The 13,509-nt window shown below is 34.9% G+C and overlaps 2 protein-coding genes across 2 annotated transcripts; one reads left to right on the plus strand and one right to left on the minus strand.

The window, feature by feature from the left end:
- LOC131948136 (lysosomal thioesterase PPT2-A-like) lies at positions 1-3,484 on the plus strand. The gene is made up of 9 exons (XM_059309659.1): positions 1-104; positions 612-768; positions 1,312-1,404; positions 1,508-1,562; positions 1,735-1,787; positions 2,146-2,235; positions 2,426-2,510; positions 2,745-2,799; positions 3,140-3,484. Exons 1-9 carry the CDS (start codon positions 6-8, stop codon positions 3,278-3,280), a joined length of 828 nt encoding a protein of 275 aa, XP_059165642.1. The 5' UTR covers positions 1-5; the 3' UTR covers positions 3,281-3,484.
- A 1,922-nt stretch (positions 3,485-5,406) lies between these two features.
- On the minus strand, positions 5,407-13,449 carry LOC131948135 (flavin-containing monooxygenase 5-like). The gene is made up of 8 exons (XM_059309658.1): positions 13,189-13,449; positions 12,105-12,353; positions 10,764-10,883; positions 9,573-9,751; positions 8,553-8,766; positions 7,507-7,665; positions 6,393-6,558; positions 5,407-5,678 (listed from the first exon to the last, which is right to left on the minus strand). The coding sequence occupies exons 1-8, from the start codon at positions 13,447-13,449 to the stop codon at positions 5,407-5,409; spliced, it is 1,620 nt and encodes a 539-aa protein (XP_059165641.1).
- Between the last annotated feature and the right edge of the window lie 60 nt (positions 13,450-13,509).

Below are 13,509 nucleotides of genomic sequence, written 5' to 3' on the forward strand. Positions count from 1 at the left end.
TTTATATGGCATCTCAAGCTATGGGATATAAGCATATCATTTTTATGCACGGAATTTTGGCTGGACCTTCTGAATTTGATTACTACAACCAACTTGTGCAGCAAGTAAGATATAATTTTTTTTAATGTCAGAAAAAGAAATTATGTTGTGCCAGCCACAATTACCATCCTGGTTGAAGTCTAACATTTTCTGTACAATAACAATTTTTTAAGTGATTCATTTTTGTAAAAATATGTGACACTTAAGTTGATTTTTTTTTAAACTATAGTACATTCGATTTACAAGAATTTTATTTTATTAAAACTTCTGAACTTATACAATTTTTTAACCACTTTTAAAATTTGGAATTTAAATTTCTACTTTTGTTCCAATAATTAATTATATAATTTACAGTTTTTAAAATAACATGCAAATAACTTTTCTCACATTGAATATAACATGACATAACTTATTAAATGTCAATCAACTTTAGAGATAACTGTGATAGGTATATTATTCAGCATACACTTAGATAGCTATGTATTTTGTTTACTGATTAAATATGATACATTTAGTTAAAACTGCAGCAGTATAAAACTAAAACTGCAACAAAATGTATTTTTCCTTTAAAGTACCACCCAGGGACCCCATCAACGCAAGTCAACCTCTACAACTACAAGGACAGTATAGTTGATATGTGGACACAAGTTGTCAAAATAGCTGACACTGTGAGGCCTATCTTATTGAACACATCTTCAGAAGGAACAATCTTAGTTTGTTTTTCTCAAGGTGAGAAACTTCTTCAGTGGTTTCTTTTTTTGTTACTATATTAACCCTCTAAAGACAGAGCTTTATCAGAGAAGTAGTGCCAAGAAGATGGAGCCTATTTTTTACCTCTGTATTTTTATCCAATAAAAATCAAAGGGAAAAAAAAGCAAACGTTCAATGGAAGCCACCAGTGAAGTGGCAGAATGAATTAAAATAGTAAAAAAGCAATCTGATTGGCTGATCAGATGCTGCGAATCCAATCTTGTCAATTTCTACTATCATTGACTGGTCGATAGATCGGCTGCTCCATTTATTTATTTTTGGGATAAAACCTGTAGCAGATAGATTGGCTCAGCAAACCCAAGAAAGATAAATTTATATTAATAATATCATTACTTTCACTCTAGAAAAAAAAGTTTCATTCAGCTTAAGTTTTAGCTGATATTTAAATATCTTATATTTTTTTAATTTATTTTTAGTTCAGATATTGATGTGATTTCAAAAATTTTTAAAAGACAATAATAAGCTGCCAGTCAACATCTTGTACTTTATTCTACCATCTAGGTGGTCTAATTTGCCGAGCACTGCTGGCTACAATAAATCACAATGTCCAAACTTTCATCAGCCTAAGCGCACCATTAGCTGGTCAGTATGGAGGTAAGTATCACAGTTTATATATTTAGCTTCAGTGAAAACCACTATAAAATAATTAACACTAAGAAAGTTATAAAATATTTTTTAATTGCTTTATCTTTTTCAGATTCAGAGTACCTGAAATATTTTTTCCCAAATCTACTTAAAGAGAATGCTTACAAGTAATTTTTTTTTATATTTTACTTTTACATTGCATCGGTGGTGTAGAGTTATATTTTGTAAGTTTGTTAGTCATACAAGCTAATACATTTGAGAAGACAACTATTTTTAACAAAAAAATAAAACAAAAGTCTGTAAATGAATTCTTGTATTATTTTTTAAAAATGTAAACAGGCTGTTCTATACACCCATGGGTCAGGATGTATCAATAGGAAGTTACTGGAATGGTATGTAGTTTTCTTTTACAGTAAAACTGGGCTTTTTTCTCAATTAATTATTTGTGTTAAGATTAAGACAGAAAAGGTTCATTATCCCCCTTTAGCTGGGACAAAGTAGGCGGATTGCAAAAATTGTATTATAAAAACACCAGGTTATTAAATAAAATATACATTTCATACATAAAGGTATGTTAAATATAATTTTTTTTTACATATACAAATTACAAATGTTCAGTAAATACATATTTTTAGGATAAAATTTTGTCTACAGTGTATATAAAAGTATGAATGCATCATCAATACAGTGATGATAATTAAAAATTCCTGCTAACAATGTGTCAAATTTAAAACTATGTTTAATAAACAGATCCTAGGCAACAAAAGATGTTTAAAGAATTCTCAAACTTTCTGGCTGTGTTAAATAACCAATCAACTGTGGTGAATCCAAAAAGTCAAGGTCAGTTTTTCCTGTTCAATTTATATTCTCAATTCTAAAATTAGACACTCCTTAAAAGAATTTTTTTTTAATAAAAATCTAGCTTCTACCAATATAGTAATATCATAAGCTAGTATAGGACTGCTAAGCAATAAAAATCTAAGTAGTATCATATCATGAAAACAATTTTTTTTTAATAATTTGCTTTCAGAATTCCGTTCCAATTTCCTGAGACTGAAAAACCTGGTTTTAGTTGGGGGACCAGACGATGGTGTAATCACACCGTGGGAATCCAGGTGAGCCAGCATTTGATAACATTCTGGGCAAAACTAACTTACTGATAATGTGAGCATTTGAAGGCTGACACATCACACTTGAAATTTTCCCGAATTTGACACTACACTGATATTTTAAAATTTTACCCTTATAAAAAAAATGTTGTTACTAAGAAAGACCTAGATTATACAAGTTTAAAGTTGAGTTTGCTATTCTGATCAATAATTTTACAAATTATTAATCAAATTTTATAGCCAGTTTGGAATGTACAATGCCACTGATGCAGTTTTACCAATGGAAGAACAAGAGGTAAATTACCCTTACACAAATTGACATTTTAAAATCTAATTGCTAAAAGACACTTAATTGACTTAATTTCAACTTTGCAATTACTTTGGCCCAATTTTACTAATATTTGCAAAAAAATTATATCGTTTTTCCTTATTAAAATATTAAATTTAAAGTATTTCATCTTTTATTCAATGGTATAAAAATGTGGTTAATTATTCTGTTTGTTTTTCACTATTCAGTGGTACCAAAATGTGGTTGATTATTCTATTTATTTTTAGTGGTATCTAAATGTGGTTGATTATTTGGTTTATTTTACAGTGGTATCAAAATCAGGTTAATTATTTCGTTTATTTTTCAGTGGTATCAAAATGATGCATTTGGTCTAAAAACCATGAACACCCAGGGTCGTATATTAAAGTTTGTATTTAAGGGGATACAACACAGGCACTGGCACTCAGAGTTGCAGGTCTTTGAGAAGTGCATAAAGCCCTGGCTTTAAATAACTGGACCATGCCCACAGAAGAGAACTTTTCCAATAGAAGCTTTTGCTTTCTTTAAACATGTTGAATGCTTTTTGTTTTTCCAAGTCTTTTTAAGTCAGGAGTTAAATAAAACCAAAGAGTAGATGGTCGTGAGATGAGGTATATCTAGTTCAAAGATTTTTTTAATTCATTTAATTTATTTATTACAAGCAAAATATGGATGCTGAAAAAGAAATTAAATTAAATAAATGTATTGCATTTTAGTTTACTGAATGTTTTTTTAAAAGAACATTTTATAATCTTGTAAAAAAAATTGAATGTTCCTACTAAAACCACTATAAATCTTCGAATGTAAATGTATTGCATTTTAGCTTTACTGAATGTTTTTTTTTAATAATCTTGTAAAAAAAATTGAATGTTCCTACTAAAACCACAGTAGATCTGTAAAAAGAACTATAAATCTTTGAATGTAAATGTATTTATATTTTTTTTCCTACTAGAAAACCAAAGTATAGAGCTTGAAATCAAAATGTTCACTATTTTATAGTATTATAAGTATAAGCAGCTAGTCTTTTATTTATTTTTGTTTTATTTGTAAAATAACATTGTATTTTCTTGTATTTTTATAGTTATCTCCCATGTATATTTAATGTGTTTAAAAAACCTTGCCTGGTATACAAGGCTTCAAGTCTTTCACATCACAGTTTTATTGCTATTTGCTTTACACAGATATGTACTGGTATTTTTATTTTGATACAGCTTACCATACACTATGCATTACTTGCCTTTTGCTACAAATTATTATGCTGGAATTTTAAAAATTGTACATGTTGCTTTATATATTGTAGAACTTCCAGTTTTCAAAGTTGACCATTTATACACTAGCTGTAACCAGGAATAATTTTTTTTTAATTTTTAAAGCTTACTATTATTATACAAAATCTGTAGTCTTGGATAAATTTTAGTCAGTCATCCTCGCAAGATTTATCTGCCCCTGGTTTCAACACTGCATGACCACTTTATCTTCATATGCCATGAAAACAGTTGAATCAAAGTTTTTTATTCACTCATCCCACTACATTTTTGTTCTATTATGACAACAGCTAAATCCTTGACCAAAAACTTCATTGTACATTCTCTCAGGTGTTTTTAAATTAAAGATTACCACAAGCATTATATTTTATGACAGGTTTTACTTTGAAAATGTATCTACCCAAGTTCATTTGGAGATATTTACAACTATTTATAAGAAATTTATTTGAATTCTAGCAAATGATATAGAGCTTATAGCATTGCTCGTCTTTTAGACATATTTGATAATTTAATTTTTATGTTACATAGCAGTTTGTATGAACATAACCACATAAAGCTAGTAATTGTAAATGATTTTAAAATGTTACATAGTAGTTTGTATGAACATGACCACATAGAGCTGGTCATTGTAGTTGATTTTAAAATGTTTTTGACTTATAAGTTAGTGTGACTTGGCAAGATTTCCTGAAATTATAAAATGGATTTTAAACTTTTAGAGTTTTCCAGAAAGTGAAGTTGTATTGAAATATTTGAAAATTGTTATTTGGATGTACTTGAATGTTTAAAGCTAATTTTATTAAACTATAATTTGAATCATTTTGAAACTTTTTTTTTTATCTTTTCCCTGTTTTTTGACTTTGTGGTTGGTGTTGGAAAATGTTGCTCTGTACTATGAGTTTAATATTTCTTAACAGTTGAAGACAATTAGCAAATCTACTAAGTGGAATAAGGAAAGGAGGAGTTCGTTATTGTATGATTGAATGCTGAGACTCAAACAAGCCTTTATTGTTTTTAAGACCTGTACACCACATGATTTCAGTTGATTAATATTTTGCCCTGTACTTTTTAATGCAATTGGTTTGATGTTAGAGTAATATCTATTTAACATGATGCTTGAAATTTAAAACAAATACGCATAAGAAAAACAGCTGATTTTTTTACAATTTTATTGATGTTATAATAATATAAAAAAAGTGTATGTTAAAACATAAATATTTGACAATACTACAAAACAGCAAATTAAAATCTGTCAGAGGAATGCTGGAGACAAAACAAAACTAATCCCTCAAGGCATTAGGGTCAGGCCTTAGATGCCATAAAAAAAATTGAATTAATAGTTTACAAAAAATGACCACAAAAACCGCAGAGTGAAAACTAGTATGAGCACTAGACCTAGGTTAAACAGGTAGAAATTTATCCCAGAACCTGGTCTTGTCGGGAGAGGTCTTGTCCGCAGGGGACGTTCTGTACGCTGCCACTGGGTCATGATGGCCTCTCTTGCACCTGACCACTGCCCTGGGCCACTCAAACGGTAGGTGTATGGCGTCACTGGGCCAAACATCACAGTTAAGGCCAACACAGGATCTCTTACGATAAGGGCACCTGTTTTTATTTTAATTAACAATCATAAGTAAGTAAAGTTTCCCTTTAAAACCTGACGGTCTATGGGGCAAGTGAAGTAGACTTCACTTGTTTCTGTGACCTCGGCATATGAAGAGATAGTGTGGTCAGCACTATGCCCAGCCACCTTTACTTTGCCTAACGTGAGTTAGGTACCCATCAGAGTTGGGTGGACTCAGGGACGGTCTACTGACTTGAACCCGGATTCGAACTCGAGACTTACGGGTTAGCAGTCCAGCTTTCTACCGCTAGACCACTCCGTCCAACAATCATAGCGATTATAATATCCCAAAACATTCTTAATACAGAAGCGTCCCTAGGCGGAGGCAGGGGATGCGGATCGCACCAGGTGACACCATTTAGGGGGTGACACCAAGACAAAAAATTGCAAAATATATAGAAGAAAAATGCTTTTTGCCAGTTCAGTTAATGAAAAAATTAGTTAAAAGGTCGACTATACATACATACACACACTGACGTATATATTATATATATATATATATATATATATATATATATATATATATATATATATATATATAAACTGTTTTTTCTTTGGTGTGTGTAGGGGGGTGACACCATGAAGTGCCGCACCGGGTGACATCCGCCCTAGTGACGCGACTGAATACAAATACATTTTACATGTGAGTGCACTTGCAAGTTTTATTTGTTTTAAAACATTAATAACAAACTTACAAAAATTAACAGCACACCCCACCATGTCAGCCAGATCATCCATGTATGAAACATAGTCCACTTGAATTGTGTGACGCGGAGCCGTGTAATATCTTTTAGCCATGGCAGCTTCTTTTACTTTGATGTCTTGCCACATGGCACCACTGGGAGGTAACACAACATCTCCCTGAAAACAAGATGAGAAAAAATTTAGTTTTAAATTAACTAGAATTTGACTTTGAGATATCAGCAACCAAATGTTCATGCTAACTATCAAAAATCATCATTTTTTTCTACCTCTCAATCAAGCATACCCTAATTGTATTTAAATGTCTACCTGTAAATCTTATGTTGGTAACTTAATTTATTATTAATGTTTGCTGCCAGCTTCTCTTAGATAAGAACCTTCATGAGATATCCTTCACATCAATTTTTACTCTAATAACACTATAATGCCACTGTTAAACCCAAAAAAATCAATTTCAGTACTGTTATAATGTTAGAATATCTTGAAAAGTTGTTTTGCTTTTCAGTGTCTATTATGAAGGCCAATCTACATTATCTTGTGGAATTCATTTACCATTCACAGATTGTCATGAAATCTTTTACATTATTTTAAAATTAACTTTAGTTAAAAGTTAAAATGATTTCTTATTTGAAAATGTTTTCCAGAGTGCTCTTGTCATATTCACATAATAGAGATATCTTTAATATCATCATTCAGTAATTATTGTTAATTAATAATTATACTTGAAAAAAAAATATTTTAATTATACATGTATTTTTTTCATAATTGATGATAATTATTATGTTTTGTGTTGGACTAATATTATGTTTTATAGAACCTGTTTATTCCATGTTTTAAGTAAACTTATATTTATGCAGGTCAATAAAAAATATGGAATGTGAAGTGGATTGTTATCTTAGACAGATGATACAACAGACGAGGAAGCCATTTTTATGTACCTTGTTTATTCTGAATCGGAAACGGAACAATACATGCAAGGGACATCATTCAAACATTATAAGACTAATAAAGAAGAATGAGCTCCCCTCAATATAAAGCTCAATATATTACAGAATACAACACTAATGATTCATTTGTAATAAACCGATAACAATGATACATCCTTACCTTTATGACTTTTGTTGCCAATCGAGTCTGCATCTCTGCTATAGGAGTTAGTGCCCCAAATGGCTGGAAACAACCAATGAAAGCCAGAGTATTTCTCTCCAGATCTGGAGGGTACATCATCTTATACAGGTGTACCTTGTTATTTTTTACCTCAATCACCTTTAAGAAAGATCACAAGCCCATTTCTGACATTATAATTATAAATATAGGGGTTATACTATTTAAAAATAAATGTTCTAATTAAGCCAATTCGAAAACTAAAAATGCTTTATACTGTGAAATTTTAAAAATGATAATTAAAAGAATAAGGATAGTGTAGCTCTTGATAGAATTTATTGCAAAAAATATAATATGTATTGAGTTGCTTGTATAGTATTTAAAACCTGAAGTCACAGTAATATATTTTACAACAATTAGATCTACAAGACCTCAAAATTTCAGCCTTATTCGTTATCTCTTCTGTCCACCGCATTTTTCTATAAAACTACATTTGCCATCCCCTCATGCACTCCTCCCCCTCCCCCCACACACACAGCTCATACTAATGCTTCACTGGTGTAAAGAAAACTATTTTTAATTAAGATAATTCAACGTTTATATATTAGTTAAAGCTAAAGCATGTAGACATTTGACAAGCACTACAAAGGGGTCATCCAAAAATGACATTACGCTTTTTTTTTGACGATTTTTACCTCCCCCTCCCCTCCGTCACACCCCAGCCTACAACCCCCCTCAAAATTGTAATTGAATTTTTTTTAAACATCGATACATTGTTTCCAAAATCTTGTCTGAACTCTGTCAAAATAGAGTATTTTAATCAGTTCCTATTACAATTTATTAAAACAGTTTTCTAAAACGCGAAACAACGTCTAAACTTTGTTTTCTAACATTGCTTAATTATAATGCAAAAGTGTGACGTCGCACTATCTGAACCCCCCTCCCCCTCAACACACACCGTCACAAAATTACGGACCCCCCCCCCCTCCCCCTACGAGTGTGACGTCATTTATGGACGACCCCAAAAGTCTAAAGTAACTAGTAACTACCTCTTTATCTATGAATGGAAATCCAAATGTATAGCCAGTAGCAAGTAGAACAACGTCAATGTTGTCTTCAGATGTCCCGTCCACAAACTCCACCCCAGTTTCTGTAAAACATTTGACGTCTGCTTTAATTTTGATGGAGCCGCAGATAATCCTATTAGGCATGTCGTCATTGACAAATGGATGTTGCTGCAAGACGCCATGTTGTGGTTGGAGGCTGAGAAATAATTCATTGGAAAACAAGAAATAAAAAAGTTAACAGTAAACTGGCCAGATTTAGCACATATGTTTATCGATGAGATACTTGATTCTTGGTGGTCATTAAGAAAAGAAAAAAAACATCTTAAACAGCTCAATGTTGGACTACAAAAGAAGCTAACAGTGGCGTAGGCATGGAGGGTGATAGGGTTTTGAACCCCCCCCCCTCCCCAAGGAACACCAAAATCACAGCTCTTAGTCAAGCTATAGATGGGCTCATGTTGTTAACTTTACTTTTAGTTTCAAAATAGTAAATATCATAAAACCATACCCTTACATTCTCAAAAAAACGTTATAGAATATTTAAATATGGACATTTTCTTAACCCCTCCCCACCTCGCCTTCCTTTCAAACAAAATCCTACCCATTTCACTGGGTACTAATAACAATTACCTAAACAAAAATCTTTCATAATTACTTAGGAGTTACCAGCAGTGGCGTAGCGAGGTCGGGTGTCACCCGGTGCGGCACTTAATGGTGTCACCCCCCCCCCCTCCCAGAGGCGTTGCGACCCTACCCGGGGACAAACTTTCAAGTTTTCGATTTGCAACCCCCCCCCCCTCAGACTTTCGATTTGCAACCCCCCCCCCCCCCCCAAGTTTTCGATTTGCAACCCCCCCCCCCCTCAAACTTTCGATTTGCACCCCCCCCCCCTCAAGTTTTTCTCTATATATTTTCCTATTTTTTGCCTTGGTGTCACCCCCCTAAATGGTGTCACCCGGTGCGGTCCGCACCCCCCCCCCCCCTCGCTACGCCCCTGGTTACCAGTAAAGCTTATGGTCAATTTTCTTGTTTATTCGTCTCTGCTGAAACTTATCAGCCACTCCCGGAAATATGGATGCCATCTTGAGAAAGGGGCGCCTTAGAAAGAGCATGTCAAGTGGGTATCCATTATCCGCCACTCGATTCAGAATCCATGTGCCGCGTCTGGTACTTAGGTACACCTAGAATAGTTTTAGAGCATGAAAAATTAAAAGTAAATGATTAGCTTCGGGATCGTTGGACTTAAGTGGCGAGATGGGTGGAGGGGGGGGGGACAAACTAAGAGAATCGTATTTAAAAATGTATTTAATAATATTTATTATTTACGTCATTTAATTTATCATTTATGCACCTTTAACAAAAATTTGTTAACTTAATTTTTTTTAATCAGTTATTTTCCATTTTACACAGTTAATTTGTAATAAAATTGTTCAATGTACCTAGTGTGTGTAGATTCGGATTTACTTCAATATTCACTAATGGTTTAAGATGATTTAGTCAAAATCAACCTAACTTGAAAACAGTTGATTATTAGCTATGCCCCTTACGAAGGGAAAAAACTCTATTAATATTTTACATTAAAAATGTGGCTTTAACTTTAATGAATTTTTTCCGAAGGAGGGTAGGTCTGACTTTTTGTAATGATGTACAGTAGTGACGTCATTTATAAATGCTGCCTTTTGAAAACTAATAAGTAAACGTTTAGGTAACTAAGCAAAAAAATGAAAAGAACAAACATTTTGAGAATGATATATTAAAGAAAGATATATATATATATATATATATATATATATATATATATATATATATATATATATATATATATATATATATATATATATATATATAACTATCATTTTAAACAGAAACAGTTATTCAAAGGCGATAAAACCAGAATTGTTGCCTACTACGAATTTGCAATACATCCTATTTAACTATTTAATTCATCGAGTCTTAAAATCGTTTTAAGTGGGTGGTGCAAATCGAAAGTTTGAGGGGGGGTGCAAATCGAAAGTTTGCTCCCAATGGGGCGCCAAATTGGAGGTTTGTCACCGGGCGTCGGGAAGGGTCGCTACGCCTCTGCTCATGTTATGTGCTTTTTGTATTCAAACATTGTTTAAACCATTAATTACTTTTAGCTACTTAAAAAATGTTAAATGCCAAACGAATTGCTTTAAAAAAAAAAGTCTCAACCTGTGAGGCCCTTCTGCTCAACTCTACTGCCACATCACCTCCAGAGTTCCCGAACCCAATGACCAAAACTCTCTTATCGTCATACCCGTCTGGCTTTCTGTAATCGTGTGTGTGCACCACCTGCAAACAGTAACCGTACAGCTAGGATACAGGGTAGAAAATAATAGTATTAATAGCAGAGTTTCTGAATTTCTTGTAGGCACCTCTTCAAAGGTGAATCCTCCCCCCACCCCACCCCCCCCCTGAGGCGTAGCGACCCTTACCGGCGCCCGGGGACAAACTTTTCGATTCGCACCCCCCCTCAACCTTTCAACTTATTTTTCCAACCCATTTTGGCGCTCCCTAAGGTCGGCGCCCGGGGGCATATGCCCCCCCCCCCTCGCTACTGCCCCCCCCCCCCCCCAACCGAAGTACGCCCCCCCCCCCCCCCCATGAAATAGGAAATTAAATAGTTTATAGAAAATATATATTTTAACAAATATCCACCTCGCCCCGAAAAAAAAGTTTCTAGTGCCCCCCCCCCCACCCCCCTCAGAAAAAAGTCTGAAAGAAACACTGATTAATACTGTCTGAAATTGTTACCATGAAGGAATCTTCAAAAAAATCAAATGCAGTAGGATGTAGGTTGCTAGAAGTAAACTGTTGCTTGAAAAGACCAACGCTAACCCTATCCTTACCCTTGTCGATACCATTTCCCTAACACATTAAAGTCTAAATGTAACTGCTTTTGTTTTACAACTAACAACTTAAAACTTTTGGAAACTTGGGAAAAAAATACTCCAACTCGTACTTAAAAATATCAAATAAGTCTACTTTTCAAACTTTGATCCCTTATTCCTCTTCTTCTTCTGCTTTGTTAATTTAGTTTATGGTGGAGGATTTAAACAACAAGTCCAACTTCGTGTATGAACTGGAACAATGAACAATATAGTTTTTCCTTGAGTGGGGTGTATAGGGGCCAATGTTTGGATCGCGCCTGGCTATATAAGGAACAGTCCTGAATGACGTTTTCTGTATTCTCCGGACCCATGCCACAATCCTTATCAACAGTGTTTCTTCCAGACTTTTTTCTCCGGGGGGGGGGGGGCACTTGAAATTTTCGGGGGGGGGGGGGCGTAGACTTTCTTCGGGGGGGGGGGGGGGCGGACACTGTTAAAAGTATATATTTTCTATATAAATTATATAAATTTCATTTCGTTCGGGGGGGGGGGGGGGGCGGTAGAGAATATATGCCTGAAAGAAACTCTGCTTATCAACTATGTGCTTCAATATTTATTTATTAAAGAGCCTAAACTGCCAGTTATTTGTTGGGTGTACAAATCAAATGGATCAATTTCTTACCTGCCCTTTAAACTGGTCTAATCCGGGAAAAGTCGGGACATTTTTATCCGCATGATGTCCGCTACATACCAGAACCCCATCAAACATTTCTGATTTCTCCGCCCCTGTGTTGCTACTCTTGTACTCAACCAACCACTTGCCAGTGCGGGCAAAGTCGGCAGCTTTTGTCACCATCAAGACTTCAGTGTTGAACTGGATGTGTTGCTCCAAGTCGAACTGCTCAGCATAAAGTTTATAGTACTTGTAGACCTATAAACGAAAGAGAAAATACAAAGTCAGTGAGAAGATTGAATAGCAATGTATGTGCTGAAAAAAGGATTTTGTTTGTGGGAGTGTTGAAATAGTGTGTCCATATGTGTGCGTGTAATATTTATATTCCGTGACGCTTTTAAGTAAGCATACATTGTGGCGTTGTGGTTTTATGAGATTCACAATTTTGAAACTAAAGTATTGAAAGAGAAACAAGAAGTGCGCCACCATTAAAAAACTTTAATTTAGACATTTGATATTTAGGGTGGAGGGTCCCTCGGTTAGGGATTCTGCTTCCCCCCCCCCCCTTCACCCCGCTTTCCCACTATTCTACGCCATTAAGGACTGTACTGTAACACCACATTCAAACGCCCCACATCCTTACTTGTGTGTTGTGCATAAAGACGGAATAATGTTCCCCAGCCCCACACCCCAACGTATATAGTATATAGTATATAGTATATACGCTACTGGGTATTGTACTTAACTCTAGATTCAAACGCCCCACATCCTTACCTGTGTGTTGTGCATAAAGACGGAATAATGTTCCCCAGCCCCACACCCCAACGTATATAGTATATACGCTACTAAGTACTGTACTGTAACTCCAGATTCTAACGCCCCCATCTTTACCTGAGAAGTGTTTCTTCCAGACTTTTTTCTCCCGGGGGGGGGGGGGCGGTAGACTTTCTTCGGGGGGGGGGGGGGGCGGACACTGTTAAAAGTATATATTTTCTATATAAATTATATAAATTTCATTTCGTTCGGGGGGGGGGCGGTAAACTTTTCGGAGGGGGGGGGGGGGCTTAAGAGATGCCTTGAAGAAACTCTGTACCTGAGTGTTGTGCATAAAGACGGGATAATGTTCCGGCATGGGGAAGTCACTGTAGCACATCATCTCCTTACTAGTGTTGATGACCGTTGACTTCATGACGCAGGCCTGGCCATCTACCGGCTCATCCGTGTAGTGCCACAACCCTCCGATATAGTTGGATTTTTCAAAGCACACGGGCGTTAACCCCTCGTCCAGGCACGATTTGATGGCAGGGAGACCACTCGCGCCCGCCCCTATAACTGCTATTCTTTTCGTAGACATTTTTCGTTCAAACTAAATCAAATGGTATTGTAAGAAATAAACGATATGAGATACAGTGGT

Source organism: Physella acuta, unplaced genomic scaffold (genome assembly GCF_028476545.2).
Source record: "Physella acuta isolate Inbredline_101_S28 unplaced genomic scaffold, ASM2847654v3 ptg000625l, whole genome shotgun sequence".
NCBI lineage: Eukaryota > Metazoa > Mollusca > Gastropoda > Physidae > Physella > Physella acuta.

Coding starts and splice junctions, on each gene's coding strand:
- LOC131948136 (XM_059309659.1), top strand. CDS start 6: ATGGCATCTCAAGCTATGGGATATAAGCATATCATTTTTATGCACGGA. Junction 1,563..1,734: donor CTTAAAGAGAATGCTTACAA/GTAATTTTTTTT, acceptor AAATGTAAACAG/GCTGTTCTATACACCCATGG. Junction 1,788..2,145: donor AATAGGAAGTTACTGGAATG/GTATGTAGTTTT, acceptor TTTAATAAACAG/ATCCTAGGCAACAAAAGATG.
- LOC131948135 (XM_059309658.1), bottom strand. CDS start 13,449: ATGTCTACGAAAAGAATAGCAGTTATAGGGGCGGGCGCGAGTGGTCTC. Junction 12,354..13,188: donor TCTTTATGCACAACACTCAG/GTACAGAGTTTC, acceptor TTTCGTTTATAG/GTCTACAAGTACTATAAACT. Junction 5,679..6,392: donor GGGGTGTGCTGTTAATTTTT/GTAAGTTTGTTA, acceptor AAATAAAAACAG/GTGCCCTTATCGTAAGAGAT.